General features: G+C 44.7%; 1 protein-coding gene across 1 annotated transcript in view; it reads left to right on the plus strand.

Moving 5' to 3' along the window:
* The window catches only part of LOC306982837 (unconventional myosin-Ie-like), a gene marked incomplete at its 3' end in the record, with an annotated part of 39,596 nt that overhangs the window by 3,778 nt on the left and 21,178 nt on the right, over positions 1-14,640 (plus strand). The window contains 8 exon segments of the mRNA XM_079583288.1: positions 369-456; positions 931-1,020; positions 2,220-2,351; positions 3,209-3,343; positions 6,089-6,221; positions 6,298-6,494; positions 7,524-7,604; positions 7,728-7,814. Of these exon segments, the coding sequence (XP_079439414.1) occupies positions 369-456; positions 931-1,020; positions 2,220-2,351; positions 3,209-3,343; positions 6,089-6,221; positions 6,298-6,494; positions 7,524-7,604; positions 7,728-7,814 (943 nt within the window).

Genomic DNA, 14,640 nt, shown 5'->3' on the forward strand with positions numbered 1-14,640 from the left:
TCCAGTCAGGTCCAGGTCCAGGTCCAGGTCCAGGTCCAGGTCCAGGTCCAGGTCCAGGTCCAGTCCCAGTCTAGGTCCAGTCAGGTCCAGTCAGGTCCAGTCCAGGTCCAGACCAGGTCCAGTCAGGTCCAGGTCCAGTCCAGGTCCAGGCTGTGGTGTATAGTTTAAATAAGGAATAACTCCTGTAGAGGCGATTTGTTCTATTTGGTGCCAATAGAGTTTATGCAGATTCTATTTCTTTTTAAATCTAAAATGGAAAACGTCGAGTTGAAGGACCTGAAAGACCTACAGGAGACCATCGTTGTAGAGATGTTCGTTTGCTCTCATAAACTCTACGTGGAGCCTGATCCGTCTCTGGTTTGTTTCAGTGGAGAGAGCGGAGCTGGAAAAACCGTCGCCGCCAAATTCATCATGAGCTACATCTCCAAAGTGTCTGGAGGAGGAGAGAAAGTCCAGGTCTGACCCTGTAGACCCTGTAGACCCTCTGTAGACCCTCTGTAGACTCTGTAGACTCTCTGTAGACCCTCTGTAGACCCTCTGTAGACTCTGTAGACCTTCTGTAGACTCTGTAGACTCTGTAGACTCTGTAGACCCTCTGTAGACTCTGTAGACCTTCTGTAGACTCTGTAGACTCTCTGTAGACCCTCTGTAGACCCTCTGTAGACCCTCTGTAGACTCTGTAGACCTTCTGTAGACTCTGTAGACCTTCTGTAGACTCTGTAGACCTTCTGTAGACTCTCTGTAGACCCTCTGTAGACTCTGTAGACCTTCTGTAGACTCTGTAGACCTTCTGTAGACTCTGTAGACCTTCTGTAGACTCTGTAGACCTTCTGTAGACTCTCTGTAGACCCTCTGTAGACCCTCTGTAGACTCTCTGTAGACCCTCTGTAGACCCTCTGTTTTGGTCTTAATCCCGGTCTGTTTTGGCAGCACGTCAAAGACATCATCCTTCAGTCGAATCCGCTGCTCGAGGCTTTTGGAAACGCCAAGACGGTTCGAAACAACAACTCCAGCCGCTTCGTGAGTCACTGCACCGACAATTCACTCTGGGATTACTCTGGGATTACTCTGATACCCTGGGATTACTCTGGGAATACTCTATTACTCTGGGATTACTCTGGGAATACTCTATTACTCTGGGATTAATCTGGGATTAATCTATTACTCTGGGAATACTCTATTACTCTGGGATTACTCTGGGATTACTCTGGGATTACTCTGGGATTACTCTGGGATTACACTATTGGTCTATTGGAGTGGTAGTATAATGAAGTAATGTGTACTTTCAGGGGGAGTATCTGAAGTAATGTGTACTTTCAGGGGGAGTATCTGAAGTAATGTGTACTTTCAGGGGGAGTATCTGAAGTATTGTGTACTTTCAGGGGAAGTATCTGAAGTATTGTGTACTTTCAGGGGGAGTATCTGAAGTATTGTGTACTTTCAGGGGGAGTATCTGAAGTATTGTGTACTTTCAGGGGGAGTATCTGAAGTATTGTGTACTTTCAGGGGAAGTATCTGAAGTATTGTGTACTTTCAGGGGAAGTATCTGAAGTATTGTGTACTTTCAGGGGAAGTATCTGAAGTAATGTGTACTTTCAGGGGGAGTATCTGAAGTAATGTGTACTTTCAGGGGGAGTATCTGAAGTAATGTGTACTTTCAGGGGAAGTATCTGAAGTATTGTGTACTTTCAGGGGAAGTATCTGAAGTATTGTGTACTTTCAGGGGGAGTATCTGAAGTAATGTGTACTTTCAGGGGGAGTATCTGAAGTAATGTGTACTTTCAGGGGGAGTATCTGAAGTATTGTGTACTTTCAGGGGAAGTATCTGAAGTATTGTGTACGTTCAGGGGAAGTATCTGAAGTATTGTGTACTTTCAGGGGAAGTATCTGAAGTATTGTGTACTTTCAGGGGAAGTATCTGAAGTATTGTGTACTTTCAGGGGAAGTATCTGAAGTATTGTGTACTTTCAGGGGAAGTATCTGAAGTATTGTGTACGTTCAGGGGAAGTATCTGAAGTATTGTGTACTTTCAGGGGAAGTATCTGAAGTATTGTGTACTTTCAGGGGAAGTATCTGAAGTATTGTGTACTTTCAGGGGAAGTATCTGAAGTAATGTGTACTTTCAGGGGAAGTATCTGAAGTATTGTGTACTTTCAGGGGAAGTATCTGAAGTAATGTGTACTTTCAGGGGGAGTATCTGAAGTATTGTGTACTTTCAGGGGAAGTACTTTGAGATCCAGTTCAGTCGAGGAGGAGCTCCTGACGGAGGAAAAATCTCAAACTTCCTCCTGGAGAAAAGCCGCGTCGTTTCACAAAACTCAGGAGAGAGAAACTTCCACATCTACTATCAGGTACTGCAGTACTACAAATACTATTACAGTACTACTACCAGGTACTGCAGTACCATCTGTGTTGGAGGAAACTCTAGAGACGAGTCCTGGAAGTTAGTCTGTGCGGGCCTGGGGGTGGAGTTAGGGGTGTTGTGGGCGGGGTTAGGAGCCTCTGGGCGGAGTTAGGGGTGTTGTGGGCGGGGTTAGGAGGCTGTGGGCGGAGTTAGGGGTGTTGTGTGCGGTGTTAGGGGTGTTGTGGGCGGGGTTAGGAGGCTGTGGACGGAGTTAGGGGTGTTGTGGGCGGGGTTAGGGGTGTTGTGGGCGGGGTTAGGAGGCTGTGGACGGAGTTATGGGTGTTGTGGGCGGGTTTAGGAGCCTGGGGCGGGTTTAGGAGCCTGCAAGGCGGGGTTAGTAGCCTGTGGGCGGGGTTAGTAGCCTGTGGTTGGAGTTAGGGTGTTGTGGGCGGGGTTAGTAGCCTGTGGGCGGAGTTATGGGTGTTGTGGGCGGGTTTAGGAGCCTGGGGCAGGTTTAGGAGCCTGCAAGGCGGGGTTAGTAGCCTGTGGGCGGGGTTAGTAGCCTGTGGGTGGAGTTAGGGTGTTGTGGGCGGGGTTAGTAGCCTGTGGGCGGAGTTAGGGGTGTTGTGGGCGGGGTTAGGAGGCTGTGGACGGAGTTAGGGGTGTTGTGGGCGGGTTTAGTAGCCTGTGGGTGGAGTTAGGGTGTTGTGGGCGGGGTTAGTAGCCTGTGGGCGGAGTTATGGGTATTGTGGGCGGAGTTAGGGGTGTTGTGGGCGGTGTTAGGAGCCTGTGGGTGGAGTTAGGGGTGTTGTGGGCGGAGTCTACCCCTCTTGTGGGCGTGTCACCTTGTCCCTCCTGTTGCAGCTGTTGGACGGCGCGGGGGCGGAGCAGAGGGAGAATCTGGGCGTGACCACTCCGGATTATTACTACTACCTGAACCAATCAGGGACCTACACCGTCGATGACGTCAGCGACAAGAAGGACTTTGCCGAAACCATGGTAACAGCCGACCTCTGACCCCTGATCGATATCGGTCCGATATCGGTGTGGATGTTTGGGTCCGATATCGATACGGATGTTTGGGTCCGATATCGATACGGATGTTTGGGTCCGATATCGATACGGATGTTTGGGTCCGATATCGATGTGGATGTTTGGGTCCGATATCGATACAGATGTTTGGGTCCGATATCGATACGGATGTTTGTGTCCGATATCGATACGGATGTTTGGGTCCGATATCGATACGGATGTTTGGGTCCGATATCGATGTGGATGTTTGGGTCCGATATCGATACGGATGTTTGGGTCCGATATCGATGTGGATGTTTGGGTCCGATATCGATACGGATGTTTGGGTCCGATATCGATATGAATGTTTGGGTCCGATATCGATATGAATGTTTGGGTCCGATATCGATACGGATGTTTGTGTCCGATATCGATGTGGATGTTTGGGTCCGATATCGATACGGATGTTTGGGTCCGATATCGATACGGATGTTTGGGTCCGATATCGATACGGATGTTTGGGTCCGATATCGATACGGATGTTTGGGTCCGATATCGATACGGATGTTTGGGTCCGATATCGATACGAATGTTTGGGTCCGATATCGATATGAATGTTTGGGTCCGATATCGATATGAATGTTTGGGTCCGATATCGGTGTGAATGTTTGGGTCCGATATCGATACGGATGTTTGGGTCCGATATCGATATGAATGTTTGGGTCCGATATCGATATGAATGTTTGGGTCCGATATCGGTGTGGATGTTTTGGCCCGATATCGATACGGATGTTTGGGTCCGATATCGATACGGATGTTTGGGTCCGATATCGATACAAATGTTTGGGTCAGATATCGATACGGATGTTTGGGTCCGATATCGATACGGATGTTTGGGTCCGATATCGATGTGGATGTTTGGGTCCGATATCGATACGGATGTTTGGGTCCGATATCGATACAAATGTTTGGGTCAGATATCGATACGGATGTTTGGGTCCGATATCGATACAAATGTTTGGGTCCGATATCGATACGGATGTTTGGGTCCGATATCGATACGGATGTTTGGGTCCGATATCGATACGGATGTTTGGGTCCGATATCGATACGGATGTTTGGGTCCGATATCGATACGGATGTTTGGGTCCGATATCGATACAAATGTTTGGGTCCGATATCGATACGGATGTTTGGGTCCGATATCGATACGGATGTTTGTGTCCGATATCGATGTTGATGTTTAGGCCCGATATCGATACGGATGTTTGGGTCCGATATCGATACGGATGTTTGGGTCCGATATCGATACAAATGTTTGGGTCAGATATCGATACGGATGTTTGGGTCCGATATCGATACGGATGTTTGTGTCCGATATCGATGTTGATGTTTAGGTCCGATATCGATACGGATGTTTGGGTCCGATATCGATACGGATGTTTGGGTCCGATATCGATATGGATGTTTGGGTCCGATATCGATACGGATGTTTGGGTCCGATATCGATGTTGATGTTTAGGTCCGATATCGATATGGATGTTTGGGTCCGATATCGATACGGATGTTTGGGTCCGATATCGATACGGATGTTTAGGTTCGATATCGATACGGATGTTTGGGTCCGATATCGATATGAAGGGGCCGATATTTAATTTAATTTGATGTAATATTTAAAATATTCACGTTTCGTCGATTCTTCAGAAGGAGCTCATTTAGAGACAAAAGTCAGTAGATTCCAAAATAAAAAGCTGACCCTGATCAGAACCTGGTCCTGACCCTGGTTCTGACCCTGGTTCTGACCCTGGTCCTGGTTCTGGTTCTGGTTCTGACCCTGGTTCTGGTTCTGGTCCTGGTTCTGGTTCTGGTTCTGGTTCTGGTTCTGGTCCTGGTTCTGACCCTGGTTCTGGTTCTGGTCCTGGTTCTGGTTCTGGTCCTGGTTCTGACCCTGGTTCTGGTTCTGGTCCTGGTTCTGGTTCTGGTTCTGACCCTGGTTCTGGTTCTGGTTCTGACCCTGGTCCTGGTTCTGGTTCTGGTTCTGGTTCTGGTTCTGGTTCTGGTTCTGACCCTGGTTCTGGTTCTGGTCCTGGTTCTGGTCCTGGTTCTGGTTCTGGTTCTGATCCTGGTTCTGACCCTGGTTCTGACCCTGGTCCTGGTTCTGGTTCTGACCCTGGTCCTGACCCTGGTCCTGGTTCTGGTTCTGATCCTGGTCCTGGTTCTGGTTCTGACCCTGGTTCTGACCCTGGTCCTGACCCTGACCCTGGTTCTGACCCTGGTTCTGGTTCTGGTTCTGATCCTGGTTCTGACCCTGGTTCTGACCCTGGTTCTGACCCTGGTCCTGGTTCTAACCCTGGTCCTGGTTCTAACCCTGGTCCTGGTTCTGACCCTGGTCCTGGTTCTGGTCCTGGTTCTGGTTCTGACCCTGGTTCTGACCCTGGTCCTGGTTCTAACCCTGGTCCTGGTTCTGACCCTGGTCCTGGTTCTGACCCTGGTTCTGGTTCTGACCCTGGTTCTGACCCTGGTCCTAACCCTGGTTCTGGTTCTGACCCTGGTTCTGACCCTGGTCCTGGTCCTGGTTCTGACCCTGGTTCTAACCCTGGTTCTGGTTCTGACCCTGGTTCTGACCCTGGTCCTGGTTCTGGTTCTGACCCTGGTTATGACCCTGGTTCTGACCCTGGTCCTGGTTCTGGTTCTGACCCTGGTTCTGACCCTGGTTCTGACCCTGGTTCTCAGGAGGCCATGTCGGTCGTGGGGCTGTCGGACGAGGACCAGGAGTCGGTTCTTCAGATCGTGGCCTCCATCCTTCACCTCGGGAACATCAGCTTCAGAGAAGAAAACAACTACGCCTCAGTGGAGAGTCAGGACTGTGAGTGACCCCGCCCCCTCTGACCCCGCCCCCTCTGACCCTGACCCCGCCCCCTGACCTCTCTGTCTGTCCGCAGTCCTGGCCTTCCCCTCCTTCCTCCTGGGCGTCCAGCAGGAGGCGCTGTGCAGTAAACTGACCAGCCGGGTGATGGACAGTAAATGGGGCGGTCGCACCGAGTCCATCGCCGTGACGCTGAACACGGAACAGGCGGCGTTTACACGGGACGCGCTCAGCAAAGCTCTGTACGGGCGGCTCTTCGACTTCCTCGTCCAGGTCAGACACAACATACATGACCCTGAACACGCCTGACACATGTGCAACATACATGACCCTGAACACGCCTGACACATGTGCAACATACATGACCCTGAACACGCCTGACACATGTACAACATACATGACCTGAACACGCCTGACACGTGTACAACATACATGACCCTGAACACGCCTGACACATGTACAACATACATGACCCTGAACACGCCTGACACATGTGCAACATACATGACCCTGAACACGCCTGACACATGTGCAACATACATGACCCTGAACACGCCTGACACGTGTACAACATACATGACCCTGAACACGCCTGACACGTGTGCAACATACATGACCCTGAACACGCCTGACACGTGTGCAACATACATGACCCTGAACACGCCTGACACATGTACAACATACATGACCCTGAACACGCCTGACACATGTGCAACATACATGACCCTGAACACGCCTGACACGTGTACAACATACATGACCCTGAACACGCCTGACACGTGTGCAACATACATGACCCTGAACACGCCTGACACATGTACAACATACATGACCCTGAACACGCCTGACACATGTACAACATACATGACCCTGAACACGCCTGACACATGTACAACATACATGACCCTGAACACGCCTGACACATGTGCAACATACATGACCCTGAACACGCCTGACACATGTGCAACATACATGACCCTGAACACGCCTGACACGTGTGCAACATACATGACCCTGAACACGCCTGACACATGTACAACATACATGACCCTGAACACGCCTGACACATGTGCAACATACATGACCCTGAACACGCCTGACACATGTACAACATACATGACCCTGAACCCGCCTGACACGTGTGCAACATACATGACCCTGAACACGCCTGACACATGTACAACATACATGACCCTGAACACGCCTGACACGTGTGCAACATACATGACCCTAAACAGAAGCGCTGATATAAAGTGTTGTACGTTTGTTTGTTTGTTTGTTTGTTTGTTTGTGTTTGTGTAGAGCGTGAACAGGGCGATACAGAAGGATCACGAGGAGCAGAACATCGGAGTCTTGGACATTTACGGCTTCGAGATCTTTCAGGTGAGACTCAGAGACGACTGTAGTACTGCAGTACTACAGAGACTACTGCAGTACTACAGAGACTACTGCAGTACTACAGAGACTACTGCAGTAATCCTACTGAACATCTTTGTCTTTTTGCAGAAAAACGGTTTCGAGCAGTTTTGCATCAACTTTGTGAACGAGAAGCTGCAGCAGATCTTCATCGAGCTCACGCTGAAGGCGGAGCAGGTACGGCTAATGCTAACAACAGGCTAATGCTAAAGGATAACGGCAAACACTAAAGGATAACGCTAACAGGCTTACAGCTAATGCTAAAGGCTAACGGCAAGTTGTTTAGCTGATGTTTCGGTGATGTTTCGGTGATGTTTCGGTGATGTTTCGGTGATGTTTAGCTGATGTTTAGCTGATGTTTAGCTGATGTTTCGGTGATGTTTCGGTGATGTTTAGCTGATGTTTAGCTGATGTTTCGGTGATGTTTAGCTGATGTTTCGGTGATGTTTCGGTGATGTTTAGCTGATGTTTCGGTGATGTTTAGCTGATGTTTCGGTGATGTTTCGGTGATGTTTAGCTGATGTTTAGCTGATGTTTCGGTGATGTTTAGCTGATGTTTCGGTGATGTTTCGGTGATGTTTCGGTGATGTTTCGGTGATGTTTAGCTGATGTTTAGCTGATGTTTAGCTGATGTTTCGGTGATGTTTCGGTGATGTTTAGCTGATGTTTAGCTGATGTTTAGCTGATGTTTCGGTGATGTTTAGCTGATGTTTCGGTGATGTTTCGGTGATGTTTAGCTGATGTTTCGGTGATGTTTAGCTGATGTTTCGGTGATGTTTCGGTGATGTTTAGCTGATGTTTAGCTGATGTTTCGGTGATGTTTAGCTGATGTTTCGGTGATGTTTAGCTGATGTTTAGCTGATGTTTCGGTGATGTTTAGCTGATGTTTCGGTGATGTTTAGCTGATGTTTAGCTGATGTTTAGCTGATGTTTCGGTGATGTTTAGCTGATGTTTCGGTGATGTTTAGCTGATGTTTAGCTGATGTTTAGCTGATGTTTAGCTGATGTTTCGGTGATGTTTCGGTGATGTTCAGCTGATGTTTCGGTGATGTTTAGCTGATGTTTCGGTGATGTTTCGGTGATGTTTAGCTGATGTTTAGCTGATGTTTAGCTGATGTTTAGCTGATGTTTCGGTGATGTTTAGCTGATGTTTCGGTGATGTTTAGCTGATGTTTCGGTGATATTTCGGTGATGTTTAGCTGATGTTTCGGTGATGTTTAGCTGATGCTTTGGTGATGTTTAGGTGATGTTTCGGTGATGTTTCGGTGATGTTTCGGTGATGTTTAGCTGATGTTTCGGTGATGTTTCGGTGATGTTTAGCTGATGTTTCGGTGATGTTTAGCTGATGTTTAGCTGATGTTTAGCTGATGTTTAGCTGATGCTTAGCTGATGCTTAGCTGATGTTTAGCTGATGTTTAGCTGATGTTTCGATAATGTTTCGGTGATGTTTAGCTGATGTTTAGCTGATGTTTAGCTGATGGTTCGGTGATGCTTAGCTGATGTTTAGCTGATGTTTCGGTGATATTTAGCTGATGTTTAGCTGATGTTTAGCTGATGTTTAGCTGATGTTTCGGTGATGTTTCGGTGATGTTTCGGTGATGTTCAGCTGATGTTTCGGTGATGTTTAGCTGATGTTTCGGTGATGTTTCGGTGATGTTTAGCTGATGTTTAGCTGATGTTTAGCTGATGTTTAGCTGATGTTTCGGTGATGTTTAGCTGATGTTTCGGTGATGTTTAGCTGATGTTTCGGTGATATTTCGGTGATGTTTAGCTGATGTTTCGGTGATGTTTAGCTGATGCTTTGGTGATGTTTAGGTGATGTTTCGGTGATGTTTCGGTGATGTTTCGGTGATGTTTAGCTGATGTTTAGCTGATGTTTCGGTGATGTTTAGCTGATGTTTCGGTGATGTTTAGCTGATGTTTAGCTGATGTTTAGCTGATGTTTAGCTGATGCTTAGCTGATGTTTAGCTGATGTTTAGCTGATGTTTAGCTGATGTTTCGATAATGTTTCGGTGATGTTTAGCTGATGTTTAGCTGATGTTTAGCTGATGGTTCGGTGATGCTTAGCTGATGTTTAGCTGATGTTTCGGTGATATTTAGCTGATGTTTAGCTGATGTTTAGCTGATGTTTCGGTGATGTTTAGCTGATGCTTCGGTGATGTTTCGGTGATGTTTAGCTGATGTTTCGGTGATGTGTAGCTGATGCTTTGGTGATGTTTAGCTGATGTTTCGGTGATGATTAGCTGATGTTTAGCTGATGTTTAACTGATGTTTAACTGATGTTTAACTGATGTTTAGCTGATGTTTAGCTGATGTTTCGGTGATGTTTAGCTGATGTTTAACTGATGTTTAACTGATGTTTAGCTGATGTTTAGCTGATGTTTCGGTGATGTTTAGCTGATGTTTCGGTGATGTTTAGCTGATGTTTAGCTGATGTTTCGGTGATGTTTAGCTGATGTTTCGGTGATGTTTAGCTGATGTTTCGGTGATGATTAGCTGATGTTTAGCTGATGTTTAGCTGATGTTTAGCTGATGTTTAGCTGATGTTTAGCTGATGATTAGCTGATGTTTAGCTGATGTTTAGCTGATGTTTAGCTGATGTTTAGCTGATGTTTCGGTGATGTTTAGCTGATGTTTAGCTGATGTTTAGCTGATGTTTAGCTGATGTTTCGGTGATGTTTCGGTGATGTTTCGGTGATGTTTAGCTGATGTTTAGCTGATGTTTAGCTGATGTTTCGGTGATGTTTCGGTGATGTTTAGCTGATGTTTAGCTGATGTTTCGGTGATGTTTAGCTGATGTTTCGGTGATGTTTAGCTGATGTTTAGCTGATGTTTAGCTGATGTTTAGCTGATGGTTCGGTGATGTTTAACTGATGTTTAACTGATGTTTAGCTGATGTTTAGCTGATGTTTAGCTGATGTTTCGGTGATGTTTAGCTGATGTTTCGGTGATGTTTAGCTGATGTTTAGCTGATGTTTCGGTGATGTTTAGCTGATGTTTTGGTGATGTTTAGCTGATGTTTCGGTGATGTTTAGCTGATGTTTCGGTGATGATTAGCTGATGTTTAGCTGATGTTTTGGTGATGTTTAGCTGATGTTTCGGTGATGTTTAGCTGATGCTTCGGTGATGTTTAACTGATGTTTAGCTGATGTTTCGGTGATGATTAGTTGATGTTTAGCTGATGTTTCGGTGATGTTTAGCTGATGTTTTGGTGATGTTTAGCTGATGTTTCGGTGATGTTTAGCTGATGTTTCGGTGATGTTTAGCTGATGTTTTGGTGATGTTTAGCTGATGTTTCGGTGATGTTTAGCTGATGTTTCGTTGATGATTAGCTGATGTTTAGCTGATTAGCTGATGTTTAGCTGATATTTAGCTGATGTTTCGGTGATGATTAGCTGATGTTTAGCTGATGTTTCGGTGATGATTAGCTGATGTTTAGTTGATGTTTAGCTGATGTTTCGGTGATGTTTCGGTGATGTTTCGGTGATGTTTAGCTGATGTTTCGGTGATGTTTAGCTGATGTTTAGCTGATGCTTCGGTGATGTTTCGGTGATGTTTAGCTGATGTTTAGCTGATGTTTCGGTGATGTTTAGCTGATGTTTCGGTGATGTTTAGCTGATGTTTAGCTGATGTTTCGGTGATGTTTAGCTGATGCTTAGCTGATGTTTCGGTGATGTTTAGCTGATGTTTAGCTGATGTTTCGGTGATGTTTAGCTGATGCTTCGGTGATGTTTCGGTGATGTGTAGCTGATGCTTTGGTGATGTTTAACTGATGTTTAACTGATGTTTAACTGATGTTTAGCTGATGTTTAGCTGATGTTTCGGTGATGTTTAGCTGATGTTTCGGTGATGTTTCGGTGATGTTTAGCTGATGTTTCGTTGATGTTTAACTGATGTTTAACTGATGTTTAACTGATGTTTAGCTGATGTTTAGCTGATGTTTCGGTGATGTTTAGCTGATGTTTCGGTGATGTTTAGCTGATGTTTCGGTGATGTTTAGCTGATGTTTCGGTGATGTTTAGCTGATGTTTTGGTGATGTTTAGCTGATGTTTAGCTGATGTTTAGCTGATGTTTAGCTGATGTTTCGGTGATGTTTAGCTGATGTTTAGCTGATGTTTAGCTGATGTTTTGGTGATGTTTAACTGATGTTTAACTGATGTTTAGCTGATGTTTCGGTGATGTTTAACTGATGTTTAACTGATGTTTAGCTGATGTTTCGGTGATGTTTAACTGATGTTTAACTGATGTTTAGCTGATGTTTAGCTGATGTTTCGGTGATGTTTAGCTGATGTTTCGGTGATGTTTAGCTGATGTTTCGGTGATGATTAGCTGATGTTTAGCTGATGTTTAGCTGATGTTTCGGTGATGTTTAGCTGATGATTAGCTGATGTTTAGCTGATGTTTAGCTGATGTTTAGCTGATGTTTAGCTGATGTTTAGCTGATGTTTAGCTGATGTTTAGCTGATGTTTCGGTGATGATTAGCTGATGTTTAGCTGATGTTTAGCTGATGTTTAGCTGATGTTTAGCTGATGTTTAGCTGATGTTTCGGTGATGATTAGCTGATGTTTAGCTGATGTTTCGGTGATGATTAGCTGATGTTTAGCTGATGTTTTGGTGATGTTTAGCTGATGTTTCGGTGATGATTAGCTGATGTTTAGCTGATGTTTCGGTGATGTTTAGCTGATGTTTAGCTGATGTTTAGCTGATGTTTAGCTGATGTTTCGGTGATGTTTCGGTGATGTTCAGCTGATGTTTCGGTGATGTTTAGCTGATGTTTCGGTGATGTTTCGGTGATGTTTAGCTGATGTTTAGCTGATGTTTAGCTGATGTTTAGCTGATGTTTCGGTGATGTGTAGCTGATGCTTTGGTGATGTTTAGCTGATGTTTCGGTGATGATTAGCTGATGTTTAGCTGATGTTTAACTGATGTTTAACTGATGTTTAACTGATGTTTAGCTGATGTTTAGCTGATGTTTCGGTGATGTTTAGCTGATGTTTAACTGATGTTTAACTGATGTTTAGCTGATGTTTAGCTGATGTTTCGGTGATGTTTAGCTGATGTTTCGGTGATGTTTAGCTGATGTTTAGCTGATGTTTCGGTGATGTTTAGCTGATGTTTCGGTGATGTTTAGCTGATGTTTCGGTGATGATTAGCTGATGTTTAGCTGATGTTTAGCTGATGTTTAGCTGATGTTTAGCTGATGTTTAGCTGATGATTAGCTGATGTTTAGCTGATGTTTAGCTGATGTTTAGCTGATGTTTAGCTGATGTTTAGCTGATGTTTAGCTGATGTTTAGCTGATGTTTAGCTGATGTTTAGCTGATGTTTCGGTGATGTTTCGGTGATGTTTCGGTGATGTTTAGCTGATGTTTAGCTGATGTTTAGCTGATGTTTCGGTGATGTTTAGCTGATGTTTAGCTGATGTTTAGCTGATGTTTCGGTGATGTTTAGCTGATGTTTAGCTGATGTTTCGGTGATGTTTAGCTGATGTTTAGCTGATGTTTAGCTGATGTTTAGCTGATGTTTAGCTGATGGTTCGGTGATGTTTAACTGATGTTTAACTGATGTTTAGCTGATGTTTAGCTGATGTTTAGCTGATGTTTCGGTGATGTTTAGCTGATGTTTCGGTGATGTTTAGCTGATGTTTAGCTGATGTTTCGGTGATGTTTAGCTGATGTTTTGGTGATGTTTAGCTGATGTTTCGGTGATGATTAGCTGATGTTTAGCTGATGTTTTGGTGATGTTTAGCTGATGTTTCGGTGATGTTTAGCTGATGCTTCGGTGATGTTTAACTGATGTTTAGCTGATGTTTCGGTGATGATTAGTTGATGTTTAGCTGATGTTTCGGTGATGTTTAGCTGATGTTTTGGTGATGTTTAGCTGATGTTTCGGTGATGTTTAGCTGATGTTTCGGTGATGTTTAGCTGATGTTTCGGTGATGTTTAGCTGATGTTTCGTTGATGATTAGCTGATGTTTAGCTGATTAGCTGATGTTTAGCTGATGTTTAGCTGATGTTTCGGTGATGATTAGCTGATGTTTAGCTGATGTTTCGGTGATGATTAGCTGATGTTTAGTTGATGTTTAGCTGATGTTTCGGTGATGTTTCGGTGATGTTTCGGTGATGTTTCGGTGATGTTTCGGTGATGTTTAGCTGATGTTTCGGTGATGTTTAGCTGATGTTTAGCTGATGCTTCGGTGATGTTTCGGTGATGTTTAGCTGATGTTTAGCTGATGTTTCGGTGATGTTTAGCTGATGTTTCGGTGATGTTTAGCTGATGTTTAGCTGATGTTTCGGTGATGTTTAGCTGATGCTTAGCTGATGTTTCGGTGATGTTTAGCTGATGTTTAGCTGATGTTTCGGTGATGTTTAGCTGATGCTTCGGTGATGTTTCGGTGATGTGTAGCTGATGCTTTGGTGATGTTTAACTGATGTTTAACTGATGTTTAACTGATGTTTAGCTGATGTTTAGCTGATGTTTCGGTGATGTTTAGCTGATGTTTCGGTGATGTTTCGGTGATGTTTAGCTGATGTTTCGTTGATGTTTAACTGATGTTTAACTGATGTTTAACTGATGTTTAGCTGATGTTTAGCTGATGTTTCGGTGATGTTTAGCTGATGTTTCGGTGATGTTTAGCTGATGTTTCGGTGATGTTTAGCTGATGTTTCGGTGATGTTTAGCTGATGTTTTGGTGATGTTTAGCTGATGTTTAGCTGATGTTTAGCTGATGTTTAGCTGATGTTTCGGTGATGTTTAGCTGATGTTTAGCTGATGTTTAGCTGATGTTTTGGTGATGTTTAACTGATGTTTAACTGATGTTTAGCTGATGTTTCGGTGATGTTTAACTGATGTTTAACTGATGTTTAGCTGATGTTTCGGTGATGTTTAACTGATGTTTAACTGATGTTTAGCTGATGTTTAGCTGATGTTTCGGTGATGTTTAGCTGATGTTTCGGTGATGTTTAGCTGATGTTTCGGTGATGATTAGCTGATGTTTAGCT

This window comes from Gobius niger, assembly GCF_951799975.1.
Source record: "Gobius niger genome assembly, contig: SCAFFOLD_71, whole genome shotgun sequence".
Classification (NCBI taxonomy): domain Eukaryota; kingdom Metazoa; phylum Chordata; class Actinopteri; order Gobiiformes; family Gobiidae; genus Gobius; species Gobius niger.